The sequence below is a fragment of the Lepisosteus platostomus genome, chromosome 10 (assembly GCF_059453375.1).
Source record: "Lepisosteus platostomus isolate fLepPlt1 chromosome 10, fLepPlt1.hap1, whole genome shotgun sequence".
Classification (NCBI taxonomy): domain Eukaryota; kingdom Metazoa; phylum Chordata; class Actinopteri; order Semionotiformes; family Lepisosteidae; genus Lepisosteus; species Lepisosteus platostomus.
This window is the reverse complement of record NC_142620.1, coordinates 53,899,391-53,927,153: the sequence shown is the minus strand read 5'-3', so window position 1 is coordinate 53,927,153 and position 27,763 is coordinate 53,899,391. Positions and strand designations below refer to the sequence as shown.

Genomic DNA, 27,763 nt, shown 5'->3' with positions numbered 1-27,763 from the left:
TGTAGCTTAAAAAACCTCCACAGCTGCTCTCTGGCCTTGAACGTTTCCACTCTTCTGGCATTTTTAAGAACTTGCTGCTTTTTTTAGCAGGAGGGAGAAAAACAATATAATTGGCAGTAATTATAATCCCTCCTCGTTTTTTCCTTTCCCTCCCTTTGTATGTTATCCTCTGGTAGCCTCTGCCTTTAAATAACTAGCAGGCTCTCATGTGTGCGTCCAGAGCCTTCATAACAGGAGCTGGAAAACCCCGCCCCACCCTTTTACTTTCTAGCAGTCCTGGATCTTCCTGGAAACCGCCGCTCCTGCTGCAGCTTCGCACCACGTGGGCCCTTGCAGAATGAACGGTATTGCCGATAACAAGGATGTAACCAGTTTAGCACCTTTCTCCAAAAATAAACCTCTCTTTCGCTGTGTCTCTGTACATATGGGAGACGCACTCAGTGGTTGATGTCTCCTTCCACGATGGGCAGGCACAGGCAATTGTTACTGCAGATTTTAATTAGTAACAGAAATTACGAGACTCCGCAGTAGATCGCATTAAAGGAAGAATAAAAAAAAGCATTGTAGAACCGTTCTTGATTGGCATCAGTGCATTTCACTACCGAACAGTGGTGCAGAACTTCAGAAAACACTTGGCTGTGAAATTTCCAAATCCTCAGTTGCCACTAGACCAGCAGTTTAATGAATGTTCTCTGAGAGAATCAGTGAGGTGCCCGCTAGTTTCCCACGGCTTCTCCTGCGTGAGTCACTCTTTGCTTCTTTCTTTACAGGGTTAACTAACAGCAAATGTTTTCATCTGTCAAAAAGAATGGGCTTCCTGGTTGGCCCTCAGGCTGTGTTCATCCAGTCCTCTTCCCCAGCTCCATGTAAGAGAGCCCAGATAGTTCAGAAAAGAGTCCAGACCAATGCACATTTGTCAGCATTCCCTGAAATTAAACTGGTATGTTTCCTATTCTTATCTTTATTTAAAACGGAATGTCCTTTAAGAGCTGAAGAATTTCCATGTTCTACCACAATAACCTTTTAGAATTCAAAATGTGCATAAAATACCAATATGTTTTAAGCTTCTCTCCTAGGCTTCCTTATCAGCCACACAACAAACTTAGTTCTAATTGCTGATAAATATTAGAGAAGCTTCATTTGCAGATAGTTGTGGGAGGTGTTTCTTTCTCGTTTCTGCTGTTCAGCCTGCCTCCTTGGTGCATGCACAGCTGAGGTGAAACGAGGTGAAAAAAGGCCAAGCTTGAAATGGAGCAGTCACAAACACATTCCTGGCTATGTGCATAATGGAGGGCCTGATGCTGATTGAATGGGTCAGACTTTGATCACCAGGCACAAGACTAAGCCCAAAAGTCTTAGTCCTGTCCTATGAGTAAAGGGTTTTGAGATCTGTTTGGATGGGAGGCACTATAAAAATGAAAGGCATTATTAATAATTAATTGAGCTTCTTACACAAGTGATGGTGCCTCATCAACATTGCCATTAAATGCAGAAGCCATTCAACTTCTAAGACTCTTTTTTCCTTCCTTAAATGATGAATGTCCTCTGAATGGTCTCCTAGTGATTTATGATTGGTCAGCAGATTTCACTTCACTCTACTGTACATTGCAGTGAGCCAAAAAATGAACTGTAAATATTTGGTTTAATTTCCTGTCTTCTTTTCACCAAGGCAATGTCCCTAGGCAAGAGGCACCAGCAGGTGCCCTTCTGGGCTAGTGCATAACCAGACCTCCATTTACAATGACTCAGCAAGACTTTCCATTGGGCAGGTTATCTCTAAAGAAGGCTAGGGACGGGCTGAATTAAAGTGGATGACCTGGCCTTCTTAGATGAGTTCATGTCTGGTTATATGTCCACAACACACTGGGGTATTTACCGAATACATTGTTTGCCAGGATAAATTAAGCCGATGTTATTTTAAGAACTGCCTTTCTGTTTATTTACTGGTCTGAAATGTTATGAATAAAATCCCATTATTATTTCTCTTAACACATCCAGCAGTCAAGCTTGTGCACAATTATTCTAGCATCTCTGTGGAGAGAGACTTGGTATTCAGTGATAAAGCAGATGTTATTATTCGCAGGCCGATGTGAGCCGTTTTGCATGTTCTTGTACCACAGAAACAAGACATTTTGCATCGTTTCTATTTACACACAGCCCAAGGGAGACCCCCCAGAATGAAGGGGAGGAGGGAAAAGAAAAACATAAGATATATAAACTTATTTAAAGCAACGTACTTTTACACACATTTATACAGTACTGGTGAAGTGGCATGCTCGAGGGTATAACAGATAACAGTAGTATCTGACATGGGATTTGACAGCCTTCAGGTTACAAGTACTAACCACTGCTCCCCAGACATGTTTTCAGTATAATGCATACAATACTTTCAAATGTAATTCCTGTTAGCTTTTTAATTAGAATCCACTTTCTTTCCAAGGAAGACATTAAGTTCACTGCTTAATAAGAAAATTAGATGAATTTGTATTACTGCACTCTGGTCTATTTCATAAAATAATATGATTGATCTCTAGTTAATACAATGAAGTCCCAGACTGAGTAATTTATTGGGGGTGAGTACATCTTTGTTTTTTTGTCTCAAAACTCTAAACCTGGACACTCTAGCAATGGACAAGCAAGGTTGGGATCCTTTAGTATTCAGAAAAAAATGCAACTGCTTAAAAAAGAGCTTCTAGTATCTTAGCAGCATGTGTTAGCTGAAGGAGACGGCTCTAGTAGAGAACTCACTCTAATCAACTTATGGCTAAGCTCTCTCCAAAATAGATTTCTCGAAACAGAGACTTTATTTTGGCCCATAATAAAAGGCAGTAATCAGTTCCCATCAACTAAGGCGATAACCAAAATCCTGAAGTTATGAAATGATTTATTTTTGAAACACACACCACAAAATAATTCTGTGGCACTTGAGAGGGTAGTGGGTAACAGTAAACAGCACTGAGATGGAAAACTAAGTACATACAAACTTAAAAAACACAGGTTATCCCTCTATCAGACTTTTTTCACTCCTCTGGGCAGTATAGGTTACAGTATGTCCTTTACGAAGCGTCTTTCAGGACCCTATGCAGACGACACAATCCGGAAGGGATTGGGGGGGCGGGAAACCAGGCGCTCCAGGTCCCGGATTGGGCTGGTTCAGGAATCCAATGCAGAGCCCGGAACAGAGTGAGCGTCTGGCTTTTGTAAGGAGGCAGGAACAGGGAGCAGGTGCACAAAATCAACTAAAATGTGAACAAGCCGGAGCGCCCTTAAGGGGGAAGGACTACAATCGTGACAATGTCTGGCAAAGCCCTCTAGATTGTTGACCATTACAGACAGAGAGATAGAGGCTGCGTCCGGTTAAAACCATAATTACGTCAGAATACAGAACCTCTTGTGAACCTTTTCTTTTGAAGTGAAGGGTCAGTCACACTCACACCTCCCGCAATTGGTAAAGTGCTTTGCCCATTCTTTTATGAATTTTGGTGTTTATTTGTAGTGAGACACCTCACTAAGTTTGACATTTCAGCATTGTCCATCTTCATGATCGTTTTTTACACTGCCAGTTCCACGGCATCCGACACTCCAGGGCACCACAAACTGCACACCAGCAGCTCAAGTGTGGAGAGGCAGTTAAACAGCTGTGGTTTCCAGTACAGGTGACCACACAGGGGCCCAGAGCTCACCAGTGTTCAACTACGTTACAGATTGAGATGGCATGAGCAACACTCACCAGCAGTGAATCAAGTCATCTTCATGAAGAATCAAGGTTTGGTGTGTTATGATCTGGCTGACAATGTCTAGGCACTGCAGAGCTCCATGTATAGTGATAGATGGCAGCCTGACCATGTGGTGCTACATTGATCAAGTCCTGGGACTTGACTGCTCTTCCTGTAGTCTCATCCTGACTTTCATCCATCTTTCCTGCAGGACGTGGACAACAATCTAGAAGTCCTCATGCTACTCTGCTAAAATGGCTTTTTTGGGAAATGTGAACTTATGATGTGATAGTCCTACTGACCAGACTTGAGCTCCACTGAACCTTTGTGAGGTGAACTGGGACAACATCTAGAGCTGAGAGACCAGTGAACAGAGAAGAGGAACAGGACTGAATCCCACATGACAAGGATCTGCAATTTGAAAGCAAATAGACATTGCCCAGGAAAAGGATGATTAGACACCTATCTTGTTCACCTTTCTGTCAGCTCCCTGCCCATGACATGGCTCATTGGACATACTTAGTAAAATCCCATTTAAGGGCATGGAATAAATACAAAATGAATTTTCTGGAGTTCACTTAATGGATGTTCATCCTGTCCTGGCTTTGGTAGGATTTCTAATTATTATAATCCCCATAATAATGTAATTGTGATACACAGTGAAGATATTAATTCCACTTTGAAAAACAGAAAGGTGAAACACTTCTATTTTTCTGTTTTTCAGTGTGGAATTAGCCTTCGTGTGTTCCTTTGCTCACTGATGCAGATCTCCACTCGAGAGCAGTTTTCTAATTCTCTGCCTTTCTCAGTATGACTGGCGCGTTGGAGGCTGATGTAAGACTTGCCTTCCCGGCCCTTTCTCCCAGATGACACCAGGATGCAGGAAGTGCCCTGAGGTGAACGAAAACAAAAGTATCATCTGTGTGCTGTGTCACAGTCAGTAATGCTTCACCACAAACACCTGAGGTCCTAACTGCTGGGAGGAAATGTATTCGGAGTCCAGATCCTCTCTCCCCCCCCACCTCCTCCCCCTGTACTGTCTTCAAATCCAACCAGAACTGAAGGAGCTGATGGTTTTGGAAAGCAGGACAGGGCAAGGAGCAGCACAGATATCTCCAACATCCCGGGACACCCAGAGAGGCAGAACAGCCCCGAACGAGCGCCGGCCGAGAAAATGCCGGAGAGCGAGACCAGACTGCTCAGGCAGGAGGAGAGAGAGGTCTGGGGCCATAGCCGCCAGTCGCTATTAAGAGAGGCAGCAGAGTCTGGGCGCCTGCAGACGCAGGGCTGTGAGAGGAGAAGAGTGGGAGGAGGGGCGGGGTGGTGGGGAGGGGGGGCAGAAAAGCAGAGGCTGGAAACCAAAGTGAGGGATGATCATAGCCATATGGAGAACTGCTGCACCGCCGCCTCTGTGTACCCAGCAGGAGCGACCAGGGAGAGAGGGAGGGGGAGGAGAGAAGGAAGAAAAACAAGCAGAGGAAAAAAAAGTTGGAAGAGAAGAAAGTGAAAGTGAGACAGAGGCAAGCCGGGCCGCCCCACCTGGGCTGGTAGCTGTTGCTGGAGGGGAGGAGGTGACAGAGCAGCCAGGTGTCGTGCTCAGCTGGAGAGAGGTCACAGCACGGAGGTGCGCGAGGATTTTCTCAAACGCAGAGGTGAACCCAGAGCGAGGTTGTGCTGTTGGCTTTTTTTTTTGCCTTCCAGAGCTGAGAGCTGTTTCCTCTCCCCGTGCTGTTCGGGGGCAGGCAGCTGTTGTTCCTCTCCGCGGCAGATGCGTGAGAGAGCTCCAGAGACACGCTGCCTCTGGGAGAGGGGAAGGGTGCAGAGACCGGAGACGCGTCCCAGGAGGCCGGGGGGGGGTTGAGCATGAGTTACTGATCAGCCCCGGGGCGCCGTACTAGAAGTACAGCAGTCAGCTGAACTTCATAGGGGCGTTCCACGCCCATATATAGAGAAATTGCAGGAATCACACATTTTGTCAAGTTGTGCTAAAAGACTTTGCTGTGCTTTTAAAAAGCTGGGTCCTAAGTGACGTCTCCAGGACTGGTAGGATGGGCTTTGCATAGAAAGTTTTTTTTCTTCCTAGCGGGTTGTTTGGGTCTGCTCTTTCGCTTTGCTGCAAAAGAAGAGCCTCGTTTCTTTTCTTGATTCAGCTGCTGCCTCGGGCAGCCCTACGAATTGAGGGGACGAGATGCAAATTCGGATGGATGGCAACAGTTCCCCTAAATAAAAAACCTGCACCTGCGCTCCGTCGTGGGCTGGCGTAGGAGAGTCCCGACGCCGGCTGAGAGGTACAGCTCTCGTCTGGGAGCAGATCAATCCAAAGACAAGGGCTGCTGTCTGGATCGGAGTCATTTTGCTTTGTCTTCCCTGCGTGCTTTGCACTGCATTGTCTCGTAGTGAGTGAAGATGGCTGATGATGTATAAGTGGTTTCCTCTGTCACTCAGCTGATGCTAACCAGCGCCGGTACCAAGGAACACAGTGCCATTTGGGCTCAGGAGTTTGGGTCCTCGTGGGAGACACGAGTCCAGCGGGTTCTCAGGAGTGTTGCGTCTCGCTGCTTCACGGGGGGTCCCGGATGGAGATCCCTCTCAGCGGCTGCTGCAAACCGAGAGAGCCTCCCGGTGCCGCTCCAGACCTGTCTAGCCTGCATCTCTAGTGGGTATTGCCATGGCGATGGCAGCGTGGTACCACCGGGACATCAGTCGGGTGCAGGCAGAGGACCTGCTGGCCAGGGCAGGGAGAGACGGTAGCTTCCTGGTGCGGGACAGCGAGTCAGTGCCTGGAGCCTACGCCCTCTGTCTGCTGTGAGTAACTGCCCAGTGCCAGCCCCTGCTTATCGCCAGCACGTGTGTGAACGAGATCTAGAGCAATGAACTTGTGTGAGTGTAGGCCTCGTAATAAAATCCTGGCCTCTGCCTGTGAGTTAGTTCTGGAGTGAATTAACTCTTCTGACGTGACTGTCTGGGATTGGATGTTCAATAAGTACGCAGGGTCCAGAACACAGAGCCAGCTGTGTTCTAGAGCAGCAGAAGGATCTGTTTCTGCAGGATGCAGGGTAGTAAACAGTGAGTGTGGTGGGTGTGGAGGGTGTTCAGGGTGTGGAGGGTGTGGAGAGTGGAGAGTGTTCAGGGTGTGAAGGGTGTGGAGGTTGTGGAGAGTATGGAGAGTGTTCAGGGTGTGGAGGGTGTGGAGAGTGGAGAGTGTTCAGGGTGTGGAGGGTATGGAGAGTGTGGTGAGTGTGGAGGGTGTGGAGAGTGTTCAGGGTGTGGAGGGTGTGGAGAGTGTTCAGGGTGTGGAGGGTGTGGAGAGTGGAGAGTGTTCAGGGTGTGAAGGGTGTGGAGGTTGTGGAGAGTATGGAGAGTGTTCAGGGTGTGGAGGGTATGGAGAGTGTGGTGAGTGTGGAGAGTGTTCAGGGAGTGGAGGGTGTGGAGAGTGGAGAGTCTTCAGGGAGTGGAGGGTGTGGAGAGTGGAGAGTGTTCAGGGAGTGGAGGGTGTGGAGGGTGTGGAGAGTGTTCAGGGTGTGAAGGGTGTGGAGGTTGTGGAGAGTATGGAGAGTGTTCAGGGTGTGGAGGGTATGGAGAGTGTGGTGAGTGTGGAGAGTGTTCAGGGAGTGGAGGGTGTGGAGAGTGGAGAGTGTTCAGGGAGTGGAGGGTGTGGAGAGTGGAGAGTGTTCAGGGAGTGGAGGGTGTGGAGGGTGTGGAGAGTGTTCAGGGTGTGAAGGGTGTGGAGGTTGTGGAGAGTATGGAGAGTGTTCAGGGTGTGGAGGGTGTGGAGAGTGTTCAGGGAGTGTGGAGGGTGTGAAGGATGTGGAGAGTGTTCAGGGAGTGGAGGGTGTGTAGGGTGTGGAGAGTATGGAGAGTGTTCAGGGTGTGGAGGGTGTGGAGAGTGTTCAGGGAGTGGAGGGCGTGTAGGGTGTGGAGAGTATGGAGAGTGTTCAGGGTGTGAAGGATGTGGAGAGTGTTCAGGGAGTGGAGGGCGTGTAGGGTGTGGAGAGTGTTCAGGGAGTGGAGGGCGTGTAGGGTGTGGAGAGTGTTCAGGGAGTGGAGGGTGTGGAGGGTGTGGAGAGTGTGCAGGGGGACAGGGGCACACACACAGGGGGAAAGCAGAGAGATGCCCTGAAGCCCAGCCTGGCCCTGCTGGAGGGAGTGTGCTCTGGCTGCTGTCCTGCACACTTTCCACTCGGACTCTCTCCAGCAGCAGCATTCCTGGAAGATGATCCCTGCAGACGTTTCAAACAGTTTTTGCAGAATGAATTTAAGAGCCTGCGGTCACCACTGATTCATATCCACACAAGCACACACAAACCACTTATTCTTTTATTTTATATATTAATTCCTTAAAACATTCTGAAACTATTGAAAATGCCATCTAGGTAATACATAAATGTATGTGTTAATTCTGCTTGCATGCTTGTTTCTTCAAATTGTAGAGAAAATAAGGTCTAGTTCCCCTGAGAACTTAAATACAAAATCTGGATTGCCTTCTTTAAATGAGGGTCCTGCTAAATTTTGGAAATCCATGTTTCTGAACCTGTCTGTTCTGCCCTAAACAGGACTAAGACAGCTAGTTTTGATATTATATTGATATTGGGAGTAATATGCTGTTTTACAAACATGAGGAACTCTGCACAAACATCACATGGGTGTTGGGTTTACCAGACATATTTGGGAAGCATGAATAGGTTTCAAGCTCTATTTTGAAGAATGAGTCAGAGTAAAGAATGAAAATGCATGGACGTTTTACACCAGCCTGTGCTTGTTAATCGTTTCCTGTTTACTGGCTTGTCTGTCAGTGTTTTTTACAAGCTCACTAGTCCTCCTGTAGTAGCGTTTAGCAGGCGGGAAGCAGGAGTGTGGTAATACTGGCTATTATTGTCCTCACAGTTTCCAGCGTCATGTCCACACTTACCGAATCCTGCCTGACGAGGAGGGACTGCTGGCAGTTCAGGTAAGTGCTGATGGGCTGTTTCTCTTTTCTGTGTTGAGAGAACTCTGGAGTTTTTTTTTTAAAGAAAAGGGTGTCCCATTGAAATAATGTGAAAACTGCCCCCAGACAACCAGCAAACACTGGGCTGACACAAACAGTGAGTCAGCTTGGTTACGGCTGAACTCAGAGCTGACCACTTTTAGCCCACATGAATGGCCTGTTTTCAATGAAAAGGACAATTAGGTCAGTCCTTCTTTATCTGTGTTTCTTTTTTAACTCTACTTACAGTATGTCTCCTTATCTTATGTATTTAACAAGAAAGAATTGTACAAGGTGATGTACAGTAAAAAGATGTTACAGATAAAATTGCAGTGCATATACACTGTAGCTGGAGTGGACTGAAGGCTTTGTCTCCATAACCTCATTCATAACTGTATCACCATCGGCCTGATATTGGCCACACTGGACCCTTAGAACTGGGTCAGTATTGGTTAGTACATAATTACATCTGCCTTGAATCACTGCTTGCATTATAAGAGAGTGCGATACATAGTGGTTTTAACAGAAGAGGGAAATCATGTTTAAACCGAATGCTCGCATCATTTATTTAAGTTGCAAGAATCGTAATCCCAGCCCAACTGTGCAAACTAACTGATGAGAAGTACCCCCAGAGGTCAGATGTGGTTTTTACATAGCACCTGCAAATACAAACTTTGGATTGCCTGCAACTATTGAGCAGGAGGCTTTCCTCTGGAAAAGAAAAATAATGTTCTCCTTAATGAAATATCAACCTTGGTCATATGAGAGTTGAAGAGCATGTCCACAGCAGTAAAGAGAGTATAAGATGTGCTGTGTTTGTTCCAGAGAGCTGCGGGGCCTCTCTTTTTAATGAGCAGCACTGTCTGTTCTTAAGTAACCCCAGCAAAAACAACATAAAAACCATCCCACAAAACTGCATGTACAGTACATTCCTTTGCACTGTCTATACAACACAACTGGTGCTATCAGACTTCACTTAATAGAGCATATCTTGCAGAAAAGTTATGATTCAAAGCACTGTGCATTAAAAAGACATTTCTAAAGTAATAAAGTAACAGGCAATATAAACAGTAAATACTAAAGCTAATTAGATTTATAGCTATAAAAGCTAAAACTGCTATAAAGAATAACAAAGGAAGAAATGCAATTAGAACAAGAACAATGAAGCAATAAAACCACAAGGACAATCAAATGAAAACACAAATGTTTTTATGAAGAAAGAAGATTATAAAAATGAGCTGGTGCTTTATGTCCACAAATAGAGAAATCGTTCCAGAATGCAAGAGCTCTGCAACTGAAGGCCTCCATCAATATCAGTTTTTAAATTCATTATGCAGCTCGGCGTCCTGGGATCACAGAGGCCACCCAGGAACATATACAATTAAGAGTATCTGTAGGTAAAAGGGAACAAAGCCATTCAGGCTGGAATCAATCCTGGATTACACTGGAAGCCAATGCAAGGGTGCTAGCACATATGTAATATGGTCATACTTTTTAGTTTTAGTTAAAAGCCTGACCACAACATTTTGTACTATCTGTAGCCAGGATACAACATGGCTTGAAATGCCAGAGAATAGCAGAAAATAGAAGTAAATAATTTCTGGACATCACAAAAACATGTTCTGAATTGTGAACTGCCTTTATGGATGTATGAGTACTGAAATATCTGCAAAACATTCAATTTGATATTTCCATTTTTAATATTGTTAGTTCGAAGCTTTAGCAGAAAGCAGTGTGACTCTGCTCAGTGAGTGGGCTTCGTGCGGAAGAGCGGCGCACAGACAGAGCTGTCACACTGAGTCCCGCTCTGCAGTTTCTCAGTGCTGGCAGACTGCAGGATGTGGCTGATTTTGACATCGTCTCCCAGGCAGACAGCTGGACTTTCAGATGGACTGGTTCTCTCTTCAGCACACACAGAGATCTAGCCACTTCTTGTTTCCTCCAAAAGAGAACCCCGCACCTCTGAACTTCCGTTCCAGAGCCCAGCCTGGGCCACAGAAACCCAGGGGACCCATCTCTCCTCGTTTGCAATGGATGAGCAGAATGAATCGCCACATATGAATTTAGCACAAAAAAAAGAACAACAGCTGCTCTTCAGAGCATAAACCACATGCTGAAAAGTCAGATGTTTCCGGTAACACACAGTCATTTTAAAAAAGTGGCCTCAATACCAGTTTATACATCTCCTTTCTACTGATTGGAGCAGCTCATGGGACAGTTGCATGAGCTACATGTGTCATAATGTGCGGAATAAAGGGACATAAAACTGTTCTATTGTACAGGGTCATTTTAGTCAATACTTGTTATCCGTTTTAATCAGTTTATCTGAGTTGGCTGTTGTTTAATGCTCTGGTGCACTTTCCAACTGGGGCTTAGTGAGTGAGGGGGTGTCACCCCCAGTCCTGTTTTTTTTTGGCACTATAAAGAGCCAGCTGTCCACTGAACGAGGCACTTGAAAATAACAGCACCAAGACTAGAAGGTATTTGATCATTATTAACCCAGGATGTAAAATTATAGCTCTTCCACTCTGAAGAAATAAAGCCAGTATAATTTTATAGTAATAATTCTAATCACCATAATCATCGTCAGAAGCAACAGCTTAATAATAAGAACATGCTGTCAGAAAGGTATCAACAAGAGGTCATGTGTCCCATTTAGTCCATTCGGTAATTAGTAGCTAATTGATCCCAGAACCTCATCCAGCTGCTCCTTGTAAGAAACCAAGTACTTGGCATCCACGACATGGCTGGGCAGCTTGTTCCACTCTCCCACAACATTATTACATTATTTCTATGTAATAATAGAAAAGTATTAGACAGGCACTGAAAAGCTCTTCCTTTGCCATTAGTGTGTAAAACCTGTTTTCTGCTGACAGCACTGTGTCAGAATAATGGGTGACTTTATCCTACAGACGTCCCAGGGGGTGCAGGCGAACTGTTTCCGGACGCTGGCGGACCTGGTGTTGGGGTACCAGCAGCCCCACAAGGGCCTGGTGACCCCACTGCGGTACCCCGTGCTGCGCGAGGCTGAGTCAGGGAACGAGGGCTCAGGTGAGGGCCCGTCTTGGACGCTCTCAGACTGCGGTGGTTTCTGAACCCTCGCGTCAGAGTAGGGAAACTTCAGACCTGCGGAGACTCGGTCTTCCAGTGGTTCGCTTGTGTGTCACATAAATGACAGGTAATGGATTTAAAAGACCCTGTCATTAGAATGAGCACCCCAGATACAACGTAATGGTGTGCTTCTCCTCTCCTCTGCTTTGTGCCTGGTGATAGGTCACACGCACGCTAGCTCAATGAGGCATGTTCTACACAGTTGTGACCTGTGGTGGTTTCGTGGTTGTGGTGACAGAGTTGGAATACCCCGTGTGGTGAAGTGGGGCAGATCAGACACTGGGAGAGGCCCCGGTGACTCTGTTTCCCCTCCTGCAGACGGTGAAGATGAGAAGCCTGGTGTGGTCAGGAGTCAGAGCCCAGCGCAGGCCACAGCCAGCTCAGCAGCCACAGCTTCCTGCCCCAGCCTACCGGGCCCCCACCTCCTCTTCCTCCAGAGACTGCAGGACTCCTGTACTGGCAGGTACAGAAACAGGGCAGGACTAGAATCTCTATCCTTCTCTCTGACCGCTGGCTTTTAGTCAGATCCAAATGCGTCAGCAGTGACGCTATGTTTTACAAACTCCTGTGAGTGTTGAATTGCTGAGCAGCTAGACACCCCCACTATTCAATTCAGTTAAAAGGCACTCAAGTCATTTCAATTGCTTAAATGCAGAAACATCATGTTTAGGACTTTCATTAGCTGATTTACTTATGGTAGTGGTATTGTTCCTGTTGAGCCCTGCGATTGGCTCATACTGCTCCTGTGATTGCAGCATGTTGAGCGATGTGATTGGCTCTCAGAGCTCATGTGATTGCAGTGTGTTAAATAATGTGATTGGCTCACAGTGTTCCTGTGATTGCAGTGTGTCGAATGATGTGATTGGCTCACAGTGTTCCTGTGACTGCAGTGTGTCGAGTGATGTGATTGGCTCACAGTGTTCCTGTGACTGCAGTGTGTCGAGGGATGTGATTGGCTCACAGTGTTCCTGTGACTGCAGTGTGTCGAGGGATGTGATTGGCCCGCTGAGCGAGTACCTGCGGAATGAGATGCTGCTGGACCTGGACGGGCTGCGCAAGGGGGGGTCCAGCCTGCTCTTCTTCAACAGGACACTGAGCAGTGCTTGCCAGGGTCTGCACAGGTACCAGCATGCACTTACACACTGCCACCTAAAGGGGTCACAATCACCACAGGAAGGCGGGATTCCCCGCAACCATAATAAAACATTCTGGAAAACTACAGAACTTTCAAAGGTTTCTATTACACTACTGAACAGGCTCTCCTCTAACAGCTCCTGAATTGTGAGCAAATTCTAAAATATTTTAAGCAATGTGTCATTTTCCTTTTCACTTTCCATGCTGATGCTGACTTTATTTAGAATTGCCGGGGAGAGAAATGTCATTTGGAAGTCACACCTCTGTATTTAAGTCATTGGGTCATTGGTTCAGCCCTGGGCTAAGGCACTAGGCATTACCTCCTGATTCCATGGCTGTGATAAACGTGTATGTTCTTGCTATTAGAAGAGCATGTCAAGGAGGAGAAAAAACTGATTGACTAGTTGCAGCAGGGCTCTACATCATTGGTTGAGGCTGCTTCTGCTGTCCCCTGCAGCCCTTCAGTGCCGGAGAACAAGTGATTGAATCCCGCAGAAGCTTGGGTCCAGCGTTCAGCTTGTGTCCAAAGTTCAGCTAGCGTCTGGTCACACTCGGCAAAGCCCCAGAACTGTCTCTGCCCTAATGGTGCCTAGGGGCCTGCTCTGTCCCTGCGGCTCTGTGCCAAGCCCCTGCAGGCAGGGCTGGTGGCACTGGGGCCAGAGGCCCAGCGGTGAACTGTTACAGTAGCCAGGATCATGCTCTCTGATCAGCTCTCCATCTGCCTGCAGTGAGATTGACCTGACCCTTTCCAGTCTGGAGACGCTGGCCAAAGTGTTTGACCATCCCAGCTGCCCCCTCACCTCCTCCAGGTCACAGGTAAGCCTTTCCTAGCACCCTCGGGCCCAGATGTCTGCAGCTCAGTTTCTCCCCCAGAAATGATCATTTCCTGGCCCGAGATGACCTGTGAGCACGGGTGCTGTCTGGACAAACCTAATCAGAAAACGTGCAGAGCTGTAAGAAACAAGTCCAATACAATTAGTACCTCAGACTGTTAGTACCTCAGAGGTTTTCTTTCACAGTAAGAAAGAGTTCTGCATCCATGGAACACAATCATTGACTAAAATCCCTTTTTTGTTGTATTTGTTCTGCCATTCAAAGACCAGTTTGTTTTCAGTGAAGTAAAATAAGAATTAAGTATGCCAGGGACTCTTTCCTCTGACAGCTGTATCAGAAGACACATCTCTGCTGTGAAAAATGTGTCTTGAGGCGCCCTCTACTGTTCACAGCGAAACTAGCCTGCTATTTGTCTAGAATCGAACACAAGTTGTTGCTTTACATGATGTTGCCTGTACTTTACACAGAAATAAGCCAGAAAATAATATTTATGTATACCTATGTACAGGTATTACGGTTATTCAAAGATAATGTGTTTTATCCTCTATTATTTTTTCACATTGCAAAAAGTTGCAAAAGTTGCGATTGCCGCTTTTTATCAAGCTAAATAGAAGCATAGAATTATGTGATGCAAATACATTTCATTGAGTTTTTACAGTAGTGTGACATGGGACAGTAACTATTGTTTTCCTTGAACTGTCTGTGTTCTAGAACAACAGTCTTTATAATAACTGGACATGAGGAGGAATTCTTTCTGATTCAGAGCTATATTCTTTCATGGGATTAATAGGTTTATTGTCCATTTACGTGACTTAATGTCTATTGTTTAGTGAGCCATGTCTTCTCCATCTATTATCTCTCATAATCTTTTTGGTTTTTTTTTCATCCTTATGAACAACATTTCTGTTCTCTCTGTGCCTCCTTTTGACTCCTTTGGTCTGTCCTTTTTGAAGATGACCTCTGGCCATTTCCTTCTTGTTCTCCCTCTCCCAGGGTACAGGAAAGGGGGGAGACTTGGATCTGGACAGCCTGATCTGTAAGATTTCAGCCCTGTGCAGCCTGCTTTCGTCCCTGGAAAAGAAGGTACTGGGGCCTATGCAATAAAGCCACTAGACTCTCCCAGGGGCTCATATTACCTTAGGGGAATTACTGTAGCATCGATTGAAAGCTGTGGCTGACTGACCACAAAGGACCACTGGAGACCCCCAGACAGGAGCTGCAGTATTTACAGTAGCTAATCATACCTGCATGTCTCTGGAAGTAAACTGGAGCACCTGAAACATATTCACACAAACCCATCATAACCCTTATATGAAGATAAGAGGTGGTAGTTCTATTTGACAGTAAAATGTGAACTCAAATCAGTCAATTTAATAGTGACAAGTCCCAGGCTTTGTCTGAACTGCCAAAGGCTGTCCTGTGTCTGAATGAAACACTGACAAGTTTCAAAACCCCAAAGCACTTCTCTGATCTGGCAGCCGACCTGGTACCTTGTGGGGGAGTAACTCTCTTTGCCCCAGTGATTGGTGTGATGAAAGGAGAGCCACAGACAGTGCACCTCAGAAAGCCAGGCCTCTCTGATGGACTCTGCCACCGAACATCATGCTAGAAGGGTTTCTGAATAAATAGCCTCTAGAAACTCTTTAGCCGGTGAGTACGTTCAGAGGACACAGCTCTAGCTGGTGTGCCCTGGCTCAGCTGGTGAGGAGCGATGTGGAATCCGGGGTGAGTGAAAGAGCCGTCTCAGCAGTTTTTACCTGTTGTGCAGGTGCTGAAGGCTCTGCAGGAGGCAGTGTCCAATCACAACCTGGCCTCGCAGGCGGCCCCGCCCCCCGAGCCAGCCCCGCCCACAGCCGTCCACACCTTCCAGGTGAGTGAAGGGGCTCCTGCAGGCTCACCCGCGGCTGCCTGCCCGCGAGCCACAGCCCAGTGCTCGGCATCTTCCTGAAACAGACGGCACCTCCTGTGTGCAGACTGACCAGTGTCTTAGAAATTCTTCATTGAGTTGAAAAAGTCCCTGAGCACGTGCTGCAGCTTCGGAATCAGGAATACACAGGGATGTGTCCAGCCGAATTAGGCGGCACTTCAGCTGTGGATTAAATAGGATTAGGGCAGGCAGGCAGTGCTGCTAGTGAAGGCCGTGTCTCCTCTTGTCACAGGAGCCCCTGCCACCACAGGGTCAGAATAACACAGCATTAAGCTACCTTGGCACCTCCCTTACATTGCAAATCTCTTTTTTACAGTTAATCTTTAATTCTCTGAGCTGGGGCAATTCAGTAAGCAAGGGTGTAAAGTTCAGCGCACGGGTCACAGTGGCAGCACCATGACGACTGATCTCGGCCATGAGCCATCCTGCTCACTGCTGATGAGCCCACACACCAAGAAACCCAAATCAAATAAATTAAGACAGCCGTCTTCTTTTACCTCCTTGGACAGACATGTTTGGCGATGCTGGGGGGGTGGGATTTCGAAGTCTGAGAGGCAGAGCGTGAGGGTGGGGGAGGCCAGCGGGCCCAGAGCCCGAGTCAGCGCGCCTGTGTGTTTGTGTGTCCCAGGTGAAGGTGGTGCACTGCGGCAGACAGGCCCTGCTGGTGGACGTGGACGCCGGCCTGCTGGTGTTTGACAAAAAGCCTGGAGTCGGCTGTGAGGAGAGAGTACCGCATGACAAGAGTGAGTACGTGTGGCACGCGTTCCGGCTCTCCCCTTCCCCGAAACTACTGCCTCTCAGCACACCTGTATTCCGGCTGATAGCGCTGGCCAGCCCTGATTCACGCCTGCACGCGTCTCCTACTGCCGTTCTTTTCCGCTGTGGTCTGAGAGAAGCTAGCACCAGCTCCTAACGGTGCCCGCCTGTGTCAGTTCTGCAGCTGGTGAAGCTCCAGAGCGCCCCCACCAGGCTGCGGATGGTGCTGGCCGGCCACAGGACGTCCCAGAGGGAGATAGTGTTCGAGAGCGCACGGGTGAGCAGACCCCCCCACTCCCCTCTCCTTCACGCTGGGCTGTCCTTTCCTGACCTTTACTGTCCGATCAGGAGAGATAGACCGATTGATAACCCTTCTTATGTTCTTATGCTTTCTGTCTCCTGCCTGGATACCATGGCACTAAGCAGGATCAATGAATTTATAATCTCAACCACCGCAAACCTGCCACCACCTAGACTCTGATTGTGCTTCAGTTGTGTGCCCACAGTGACATCTACCCTTTCAGATTTCAGAAACAAGAGTGGCATGCTTCTGTCAGGCACTTAAAATTTAAGGCAGTCTTTACTTGATGGTTTTGACTTGAAGGTATTTAGAACAGAGGCATACAAGAAAGGTCCCAGTCGAGGGACCTATCAGCAAGTTCCATTCTCCCAAAACCCTTCGTGAAAATACTTCCTATTCACAGCTTTAAACGCACTGTAGTCCTATAGTTTCCATGACAGGATAGCACTTACAAGAGAAGACAACCACAGCGATCTGGGCTCTTGTCATTGTTTTGCCTTGACATCTGACAGGACCTTCAGGCTGAGACCAATTAGTTGGTTCTACAGGTTGTGCTTTCTGGTATCTCACTAGCTTGGAGCAAGCCGAGCACTGAGAAACAGAGAAAACGCTTCACCGTCTCTCTTTCTCCTTCCTCGTATCAGAAACGGGAGGCCTTCTGCCAGCTGCTGCAGCTGATGAAGATGAGGCACTCCCCGCAGAGTGAGCCCGACGTCATCTCTGTCTTCGTGGGCACCTGGAACATGGGTGAGATGGCAGTACTGTTCAATCCATGGATCGTCGTATGCTTATGAGCGCTTGGTCATGTTGGAACAAATTTAGAGCACGTAAAAGCTTAAAAGTACATACGAAAATTAAACACCTATGTATTAACAGAACGAGAATTTACCAAACCCCGATCTCTATGGTGCTGTTTTCTGTAGGAAATTCCTCTGCATCTCCAAGATACATTGTATTTTATCTTTGAGCTTTGAACTTCAATTATAAAGAGAACAGCAGAGGGTGGCAAACAGGAAGTAGTCCTGTCATGTCTGATCTTGAACACAGTTGACTGCAGATATCTGTCCCTCTGATGCCCGAAGTCTAGTCAGCCTGTTGCGAGACCTCATCTCTCCCTCTGGGGAGGGATTCTTATCATTTCAGATCTCAAATTTCCCAGCACCAGATATGGTCACTAGAGCAGCTCAAGGTATAGTTTTAGTAGGTGGTGGAATATCTTGGCTAATATGCTGCCTACTGTACTCAGAGTACATATGCAGAGATGCAGTATGCAGACAAGCTGTGGTGGGCATGTGAGTGTGTGCACTCATACTGTGTGTGACTCTACCCTCCTGTCCTGCCCTGTCCTGCCCTGTCCTGCCATGTCCAGGCGGCTCCCCGCCCCCCAGCCCTCTGCTGTCCTGGGTGTCCTGCTCCGGCCTGGGCCGAGTTCCGGACGAGTCGACGGCGGCGCTGCCTCACGATGTCTACGCCATCGGCACTCAGGAGAACCCGCAGGGGGAGAGGGAGTGGGCCGAGCAGCTGAAGGCCACGCTGAAGACCCTGACCCACATCGACTACAAGATGGTCAGCGCTGCCCCCACCCCCTCTTCCCCCCTCTCTGTAGGACAGGGGGCACACGCGCTGCAATCCTCACCTGCCCTCCTCAGGGGACTCCAGGCCTTTCTGCTTGCGTTTCCACCCGAGCTCTTCAGCGTCAACAGATCAGCACGGGCTCAGTGGGAAAGTGCAGTCCTCTTCCCTGCTGGGGGGTGCAGGAGTGTCTCCTGTCCCAGCACACACAAGACCCACAAGAGTGAATGACGCTCTGGCTGCCCGGGTACAAGGAGCTGCTGGCATCTGTAACCAGGGGCCCAGACACTTCTGAAAAGCCTCTGTGTGTTGTCATTCTTAAATGCCTAGTGTGCACCCCTCCCTACCCCAACTCACTCATACAAAACACTAATACATACCTGCATCTGATACTAAAAATGATTTTCAGATATGTCTTTCTCCAAATGTACTATGTTTTTGATTTCCGCATGACTTCTCAATGACATCGGCTATTGGTTTTGATCTACTCTGTCCGTATCAGCGGTGCTGCATGTGAAAGACTCATGATCAGCAGATGTGATGACTACTGTCTTGTGCACTGAGCCATTCCCGGCCGCTGCTCTCCCTGTGTCCTGCAGGTGGCGCTGCAGTCCCTGTGGAATATCAGGCTGGCAGTGTTTGTGAAACCAGAGCATGAGAACCGCATCAGCCATGTCAGTACGGCGGGCGTGAAGACTGGCCTGGGCAACACGCTAGGTAGGGAACCATAAGACCTGCCTGACAGGCTTCAGGTTGGCACCAAGCGCCGACCAGCAGGGCAATCACAAGAAGCAGAGGCCTGAAATATCGATCAATTCAGATCATACTGAAATGAAAAGGCTGTTAGGCAAAGAGAACGTAGGCTGAATTGAGTTAATCTCTGAAAGACACAGGCCACTCAGTCTGTAACTCTATAGTGAGCCCAGTTGCACATTGCGTAATAGGGTTTACTAAATTCCTGGAAACTGAGGTCATACAGGACTGTGACTGTGTTACAGCAGTATCTTAAATAATTCATCAACAAACATTGGTTCTGTTAGTCAGCCTTCCTTCTTCCTCACTGGTTCCCATCAGATTCTTTGGTCTGACAAGCTAAAGCCAAGCAGCTTAAAAACAACAAAGAAATTTCCTTCTGACCCGATGGGCTGATAATCAAAATTTCAGAAACTACACGGCATCTCTTGTAGCACTGTTCCCAGCTGCTTTCGGCAAAATGAAAAATGCCCGTGAACACCATCAGTCTTCCAATCCCGTGCAGTCATCTGCAAAAGTTTTGAACTTGCTGGTGGGCTAATATCCTTTGTCCCCTTGCGGGACGTTTGAGATCCCTGTGCCTCGGGTGGGGCTGCAAGCTCACGTTTTGCAGTGTCTGGAGGCTCCAGATGTAAGTTCTGGGTGTTTTTTACCCCTGCTTGTGCTTCCAGGGAACAAGGGCGCGGTGGGCGTTTCTTTCCACTTCAACGGCACCTCTTTTGGGTTCGTCAACTGCCACCTGACCTCCGGCAGCGAGAAAACCCTCAGGTACATTCGCCAAGGCAGGGGGTGAGCACCAGTCATACCCAGCTGACACGCTTTCATGGCGCTCTGGGTCACAGTGGCATTCTGCGTGGTCTGCTTATGGACCTTCTACAGCTGGGGATTCTCAGCTCCTTGTATCAGGACCGAGCTGCTCAGGGACTGCTGGTGTAAGGCTGTTGGCTCAGGTTGTCTCTGTGATCCTGGCTCAGACCCTGCGCTGTCCTGTAGCCCAGGAGCTCAATAAGGGGCTGTGTGTGTGTGTGTGCCCACAGGAGGAACCAGAATCTTCAGGACATCCTGAGGCTGCTGTCCCTGGGCGACAGGCAGCTGAGCTACTTTGACATCAGCCTGCGGTTCACTCACCTCTTCTGGTTTGGAGATCTCAACTATCGCCTGGACCTGGACGTGCAGGTCTGTCCCACTGCCCCGGAGGCTCCTTTAATAACAGCATGTTTGAAACCTTTCAGCTTCCACTGGTTAACATAGTTGATTCAGAGGATGTTTAGCCTTCATTTCTAGTCTTGCTGTGGGGGAGAGACAACAAGCAGAAAAATGTAAAAAATGAAAGAATGTGAAGAAATAGAAGGGAGATTGCAAGAGCCATTGGCTACTCCTTCACATTTTTATTATAATATTTCTATCACTCCTCTGCCTAAACATGTGAGTGGGGCTGCAGGTGCACAGTAACCACGTATCCTTTCCTATAGAGTATAGGCCTTTGGATGAAAGGACAGTGCATGGTTAAATTGCACCACTGAGCACTGTGAAAGATGACCATCCCAGACTTACCATCTGTGACTCACTGTCGCCCCCCGCAGGAGATCCTGAGGCATGTGGCCAAGAGGGAGTTTGAGGAGCTGTTGTGTGCTGATCAGCTGACCCGCGAGCGCCACAAGAGGAAGGCCTTCCTGCACTTCAGTGTGTAGACCGATCTCTTCCTCAGCCTTGGCTAGGCCCTCCGGGGGGACAGTGGAGCTGTCAAATAAAACCAGCTTGGCTAGCGGAAACCTTGGGCCTCTGCCTCGACTTCCCTTCAGTATTCCTCCCTTTCTCCCTGCAGACGAAGAAGAGATTGCGTTTCCACCCACCTATCGGTACGAACGGGGCTCCCGGGACTGCTACCTGTGGCAGAAGTACAAGTCTACTGGGGTAAGTGTGCCTCCACTCTGCCGAGTCGGATGGAAACAAATGGATATTGGGACCCAGGGGGGAGTGTAGCAGACCCTGCTCGGAAGAAGGGTTTGCTGTAAGGTGCAAAAGCTGTTTGGGCACTAGACCCAGCGTCCGGAGGAATCACAGCCATGCATTCTTGTACTGCTGCAGGTTCGGATCAACGTGCCCTCGTGGTGTGACCGTGTGCTCTGGAAATCCTACCCAGAAACACACATCAAGTGCACCTCCTACGGTGAGCAGAAGAGATGATTTAAAAGGAGGACTTCTCAGAATTTCCCACTAATACCTATAACCAAATGGCCCCGATTATATTAATTTTCCCCCGATTTGGATGTGGTAATGTTATACACTTCTTACTTGCTCTTGGTTTAACAGAAAAAAGACCTCAGATTTCTATCTTCCCTCAATCTTTTTCTTCACATCAAAGTGGTTTCTCTGTAGCATAACCAACACAGCCCGGTTCAGGGACCATCCATTCCTGTGCCACATTACAGTGAAAGCAGCATATTCTCAGATGAATCAGTTCTTCCCACGAGTCAGCTGGACAGTATACGCGCCCTCATTTCGCAACCTCTCTGCATCCGCAGGCTGTACTGATGATGTCATTACCAGTGACCACTCCCCCGTCTTCGCAACATTCCAAGTAGGAGTGACATCACAGTTCGTCTCCAAGAAAGGTGAGGTCATGGGTGTGGGGGCTTGGTGCTCGCTGGGAGGAACTGTCCAATATTCTATTTTAAGGCCTTACAAGTCCAGCACAAATCAAGTATACTTTTACATTGACATATGGAAATAATGTTTTTTTCCTCGGATTCACAAGAAAAGTTACACTGGTTAATAAAGATTATGCGTGTGTATTTACGTACAGTATATACGTCGGAATAATATGAATTATGGAAATGAATATGAATTAGCTTTTACCACTTCACAATGCTGAGGAGCAGAAGAAGGAGTAGAAGGGTCTAGTATAAGCTTTTCTAATTTGTGCATATGAATTCAAAATTAGCAGCAGTGGACATGGTTAGGATATTGTTAGGGCTCATCAGCAGGGCTCACTTGAGTTTGACCTGGGGAATGGGTGTATACACAGGGTGTGTCTTACAAAGATCATCATAGTCATAGTGTGTTTTATAGAGTTATTCCTTGCATAAAACATACCTGTGTTCCTCTATGGTCTTATTGGAAATAAACCATAAACCTTCTCTCACTCTGATCTGACTTCCCGTTGATATAATGCTGTTCAAACCTCCATTTAAAGAGGCTCCTGTGGTTTGTGGGTTGAGGCATGTTTGTATCTCCACGATGTTTGAGCAGATCTTGGTTCCAGTACTGAACAGGCCTGGATTGAGCTGGAAGGCATTGAGGCCATCGTGAAGACATCCAGCAAAGCCAAGTTCTTCATTGAGTTTCATTCCTACTGCCTGGAAGGTGGGGGTCTCAACAAGTAAAACTAGTCTTACTCTGCGTTACGTTTTATTGTTTTCAAATATCAGGCATTATCTTTAAAACTGTATTGTTCTGTATTGTGTGCCTCAGAATCTATTACCTTGCAGCCTTGATAGTGTGTTATCACACTGCCATTCCAGCTAATATGCTGATGGACGTCCTAGTGCACTTAATTTCAATCAATTGCCCAGAATCTGTTCCTTATGAACAGAAACCTCTTCACATATTTGGTTTTGGAGTGCAATGGAATTATTAAGTAGCTTTTTTGGCATCATCAGTTTATTACAGAAAATCCCATGAATTGTTAATCAGCTTCCTCAGTAATATCGCTGCCAAAGCCATCTTTCACACTGTGAGTCGTACGATGCCTACAGCAGTCAGTCGTGGAGCAACAGGAGCCATGATCCAGTTCTCAGTGACAATAGGTGAGAGGAAGGTTGGTGATGAGCCAAGGATTTGCAGCCAGACTCCAGCCCACCTGACCCCAGTACAGCTCATCCAAGGCTTTGCCACTGCAAGGGGTATCCCAAGGGGTTTCACACGAGGTGTCCCAGCTTTTTAGGGCTGCAGCAATTTTAACCCTGCCTGTCATTCAGCATCTCTTGTTTGTGATCCTGTTTGTACAGATCTCCACCGCTCCAGCGAAAACGACACTCAGAGCTGTGAGGTGTCTGGATTCCTGAAGCTCGGCTGGTCTTCCAAACAGCTGCCCAAGGTGAGAGGCTGACTGCTCGTTGACTCAGCAGACATTTCAGCTTGCTAGCTCATTCTCTCCTCCTGATCTCCTGCACAACTGCTCACTGTGTGTTTCTCTTTCTCAGTTCCCGCCTCTCTCTGCCCATCCTGCCTCTTCTTCCCCCGCTCCCTCTCTCATCCACTGCGGTCCTCCGCTGCTCTGGTGACTCTCTTCCTCTCCTCACCTCTCGCCTCCGAGACCAGCCTCCCTCATCCTTCCTCTCCGTCCGCAGCTCATCCCGCTCCTCTCGGTCATGGAGTACCTGCAGGACCAGCACCTGCTGCTCTCCGTCAAGTCCTGCGATGGCTTTGAGTCTTACGGTGGGTAGAGCCCCTGGCCCGTGACTCCCGTTGGCAGTGCGGCTCTGGCAGAGACACGACCTCATGTGACTAATATCTTGCAAAGCAGGCTCCTCCGGCTCCGGGCTCACGGGGATCTGTCTCCCCCTGCAGGTGAGTGCTGCATTGCGCTGCGCTCGCTCATTGGCAGCACGGCGGAGCAGTTTGAGACCTTCCTGACTCACCGCGGAGAGGAGATGGGCTCCATTCGGGGAAGGGTCAGAGTTCACGTTCCTAAGGACCGACTCCGCACAAGGGAGAGGATTTATGGTAATCCGGGCTGCCCTTTATCCCTGCAGTGTCTTCCTCTTTCAGTTCTCCCACAGTAGGCACTGAGATGTCAACCACAAGCAGATGCATCCTGATCTATAGGCAGGGAAGATAAGGGTGACCCTAAGATCATACCCACGGCTTCTGCAGAACTGCAAACACAACAGATTTGTGTTTTCTAAAGTGCCCAGTTTTTTACATTGGCCTTGAAAGTTTATTCTGTAATGTCCCTAAACTGAGCTGAGGAGGCCCTGAAAAATGCTACTTTATTTGGCAAAGCTCTAATTATATAATAAGCAGGATTAGGTGGTCCACGTTCTGTCACTTTGGAATTTATGTATTATTGCACTTCCTAGCTACACCTCACTATATCACTGTTATCTTAATGAAGTTGCACACACTGTTATTGGGCTTACTGCAAAAAAGTGATGTAATTAAGAGAAGGAGAATTTAAAAATTCTGTGTGTGTCTAATGATCACATTAGTCCAACATCGTCAGAAAAATTGAGAAATGACCCTGAGGTGCTCAACCTGCCTTCTGCTTGCAGTGATCCTGTTCTTCCTATTTGAACACCGTTTCAGTTGGCATAGATTGACGTCTGCAGTTGTGTACATGTTATTTACATGCGTGTTCCTGTCTGTCTCGCACAGAGTGGTTTTGTTTTGAGAAGGACGAGAAGGGGGAGGTCAGAGGTCGACTGTCGCCTCCGAAGACCCATACTCCCAGCTTGCGGTGAGGGATAGCTGGTATAAAGTGATTTCAGCATGCTGCGAACACAGACTAACAAGAGCCAGGCTTTCCCAAACCTGTCAAATCTGTCGTTTCCGCAGAGCACTTTATTGCTATTATCATCCCTGTTCTTTTTTCAATCTTCAGTTCAGAAGATAATGTGCTATATTACAATGTGTAATGTAACTACATGCACACCTTCAATGGATAATGGACACACTGAAGTGTTGCAAGGGCACAATGTGTTCAAGCCAGAAAAAGAGAAACACACGCTGGCCTATTTCCTGAATGACTTTAACAAACTAGTAATGTGTTGAATGTCAGCAGTTGCTCACATCCGATGACCTCGCTGTGGTTTCTGTTCTCCTGAATGTGAGGAATGAACTGGGGAGAAACCTATTTCCAGCCTAAAAAAAAAAAAAGACGCATTCAAAATGTTGAAAGTTTTCTTCTGTAATGGCATAACGGCATAGTGGAACAGAGGCGAATTTTGCTTTGTCTTTGTTTATCATTAAAGGCGTGATTAAGCTAAGTCCAGACATGCAAACAGATGAGTTTGTTTCAAAGATGTCTGCTCTGTAGACTTGGCTCTGCAGACGAAGGGGAAAGCGTTCTTGTTCCCCACCAGTATGGGTGCTTGACTTTTCACCTTTCTGCTCTGTTCCAGCAGTGAGCCGGCGTCCTCTGGTGGGGCTCCCAGCAGCTACACCAACCCTGCCTACTTCATCTTCGAAGGGCTCCCCGCCTTGAGGAAGGTGGAAGAAGACCAGCTGCTCTCCGAGAGAGAGCCGCAGGCGGGGTGGTGCAGGAACTCTGTCCTGCAGCTGCCCAGAGTGTCAGTAGGAGCCAGTCTTGATGGCAAAGCCCCGCGCAGATCCAACTTTGCTGAGATCGAAATCCCGGGGTGCCTCCCATATTATAAACCCCCCAGAGAGCACCAGCCCCAGACCCCCTCCTCCTATCAGCTCTTCCCTGCCAAGGACAAGCCCACACTGGCGTCTCCAGCAAAACCCACCCCAAACCCAAACACCCACGTCTACAAGGACCACTCCCTGTATGAAGGCTACGCCGGCAATGACTCACCCCTCTCCCACGAGCAGAGGAAACACTCCTACACGAGCCATGCCATGTGGACGAAGGGCCAGCCAGCTCTGCCCGGGGACAGTACGGATCAGTCCAGACTGCATCGGGGACCAGCCTCCTCCGCGCACCGGCCCCCCTCGATCTATTCGCTCGTGCCCCCGACACAGTCCAGATCTCCAGCTCTTGCACCCTGGATTGCTGGGCTCCAGACCCGCCCTTCTGGAGACCACTCCCTCACCGCCCTGCAGATCGCCAAGTCGCTGAGCGAGGTGGACTTCCAGCCAACGGGGAGCGAGTACTCTGTGCCCAGGAGTCAAGGGATGAATCCTAATTACAACATTCCCAGATCCTCGAGGAGTGGCAAGCACGGCTGCTTCTGGGAAAAAGAGGTAGCTAGCGAAACAACCCCTCCATTGACCGGACATCTGCATTTTGTGTAAATCGCTGAAGCGCTTGTGTAGCACAGGGGTGGCAGTCCTGGTCCTGGGAGCCAGTGAGTCTGCAGGTTTTCATTCCAAATCAGTTATCAAGCTCATCGTTGGTTTAATGGGATCAATGAAACGGTTTCTTCCAGCTCTTCAGGTACTTGTGCTTGGAAGAGGCCTAGAAAACGTGCCCATTTCAACTTGCTTGTCGTCTGTAAACAATCTGGAAAATGTTGATAATGAGAAAATTACGGTAATTAATGGAGTGGCAGGTGCTTTGCTTGTTATGCATGACAATTAGTGTGTCATTCTGCACCTCTGCACAACACTCGCTGACATACAGTGCGTTTGCTTCTTGCTTTTCGCCAGTATTGACATTCAGCAGGTCAAATCACCTCATCAGATGTGCCCAAACAGCACTATCACTAATGAGGTGATTTAGGGATTATTCAACATCCATTGTCGCGAGAGTTGATTGATTAATTATAGAATTGTGTTTCTGTGTCTGCTGCCCCCTGTCTGCAGGCGGTGGAAGCACGCGGAGCTCCTGAGACGCTCCGGGAGCTGCTCAGTGCCCTGGGCCTGCAGCGCTACCTGCTGGGCCTTAGTCTGAATGGCTGGGATGACCTGGAGGCTCTGAGGTGAGGGGGGTTTAATCCAGTCTTTGATCTGCTCAATCTTTCCTTCCCTCCTCAGACGGAAAATAGCTGTGCCAACAGAAGCGTGGTGATGCAAGTACAAACATTAATTAGCTTTTCCTTTTAAGTACATTAACTTACATCTGTTTTGAAGAAGCTCAGATTCCTTTACCAAAGTCAAGTCAGACAATGGAAATTTAATCAGCTCTGGGTTTTTTGCAATACACACGTGCTCCGTGTACAAAATATTGGCACATCTTTGAATGTTAGACTTAAGCAGTAAAAAACAGAGACTATAAGCACTACAGTGACAAAACAAATTATTTTGAAAAATTATAAGGTGTTTTACTGAACAATCCACAGGGCCACATTTATCATAATTTAGAATTGTTAAGAAAGAAATAGACTCATGTGACTCCTCCTGGAAATGGTTTTAAGTGTTGAGTTGCTCTTGCATGTGAATTGACATGGGTACATTTTAAAAACATTCCAAACAAAAGAAGAATTTGACTCATTTGAACATTATTCTGTTTCCATCGACTAGAGAAAGGGCTTACTTTGTGCTTACTTGCATCCTTTTAGAACTGCAGCCTTCTCCATTGTGTCAATCAATGACAAGCATGTTAGGGGATTCTGGGACTGAGAGAGCTTCACGTCTCGATGCTTTCTTGACAGTGGCATCACCGACGAAGACCTGCATGCTGCCGGCGTGATCAATCGCTCTCATCGGAGGCGGATCTTGGAGAACCTGCCAAAAATCTGGGACTGATTGGAATGGGGCAGATTGAAGTCCCACAGAACTGGAAGGAATAACATAACCAGGAGACTCCTGCTGTTTTTTTTCATTGCCAGGCATGGATCTTTCCTGGTTTGAAGGAGATTAAGACCTATGACTTCACCAGCAATACCAGAGACTGGACACCTGACAGTTCACTGGTGATATGTTTGCAGCCTGAAGGACTGGAGAAATCTCCTCTTACAATCAAACCATTTTCTTTGAGTCTCTCATACAGTGAGTCTCAAAATGAATCATTCAAATGCAGTGCTGGTTTTGGTTTTAAAACAGGACTGATAAAATTCTAATGCGTG

General features: G+C 47.7%; 1 protein-coding gene and 4 long non-coding RNA genes across 9 annotated transcripts; 2 read left to right on the top strand and 3 right to left on the bottom strand.

Moving 5' to 3' along the window:
• The first annotated feature begins 78 nt into the window (after positions 1-78).
• LOC148654073 (uncharacterized) lies at positions 79-4,282 on the top strand. The gene is made up of 3 exons (XR_015924947.1): positions 79-344; positions 771-940; positions 3,928-4,282. It is a non-coding gene; the product is annotated as an uncharacterized LOC148654073 (long non-coding RNA).
• Positions 2,868-5,391, bottom strand: LOC148654072 (uncharacterized). The gene is made up of 2 exons (XR_015924948.1): positions 5,256-5,391; positions 2,868-4,607 (listed from the first exon to the last, which is right to left on the bottom strand). It is a non-coding gene; the product is annotated as an uncharacterized LOC148654072 (long non-coding RNA).
• inppl1b (inositol polyphosphate phosphatase-like 1b) lies at positions 5,074-27,763 on the top strand. Of its 5 annotated transcripts, none has more exons than XM_088597246.1 (28): positions 5,075-5,368; positions 6,162-6,521; positions 8,601-8,664; positions 11,595-11,733; positions 12,112-12,256; positions 12,774-12,914; positions 13,656-13,743; positions 14,755-14,844; positions 15,530-15,631; positions 16,317-16,431; positions 16,621-16,721; positions 17,390-17,492; positions 18,115-18,311; positions 18,917-19,034; positions 19,742-19,838; positions 20,108-20,246; positions 20,654-20,753; positions 20,896-20,984; positions 21,159-21,240; positions 21,596-21,685; positions 22,323-22,436; positions 23,081-23,169; positions 23,423-23,510; positions 23,643-23,798; positions 24,450-24,531; positions 25,196-26,000; positions 26,562-26,677; positions 27,350-27,763. In XM_088597246.1, exons 2-28 carry the CDS (start codon positions 6,385-6,387, stop codon positions 27,441-27,443), a joined length of 3,681 nt encoding a protein of 1,226 aa, XP_088453372.1. In that variant the 5' UTR covers positions 5,075-5,368; positions 6,162-6,384; the 3' UTR covers positions 27,444-27,763. The 5 variants fall into 5 exon arrangements, with proteins under 5 accessions (XP_088453375.1, XP_088453372.1, XP_088453373.1 ...); XM_088597247.1 differs by having other exon boundaries at positions 5,867-6,521; XM_088597248.1 differs by having other exon boundaries at positions 5,075-6,004.
• On the bottom strand, positions 13,015-15,618 carry LOC148654071 (uncharacterized). The gene is made up of 2 exons (XR_015924949.1): positions 15,519-15,618; positions 13,015-13,878 (listed from the first exon to the last, which is right to left on the bottom strand). It is a non-coding gene; the product is annotated as an uncharacterized LOC148654071 (long non-coding RNA).
• On the bottom strand, positions 20,136-27,351 carry LOC148654070 (uncharacterized). Its single transcript, XR_015924946.1, has 4 exons — positions 27,232-27,351; positions 25,612-26,259; positions 20,625-20,889; positions 20,136-20,271 (listed from the first exon to the last, which is right to left on the bottom strand). It is a non-coding gene; the product is annotated as an uncharacterized LOC148654070 (long non-coding RNA).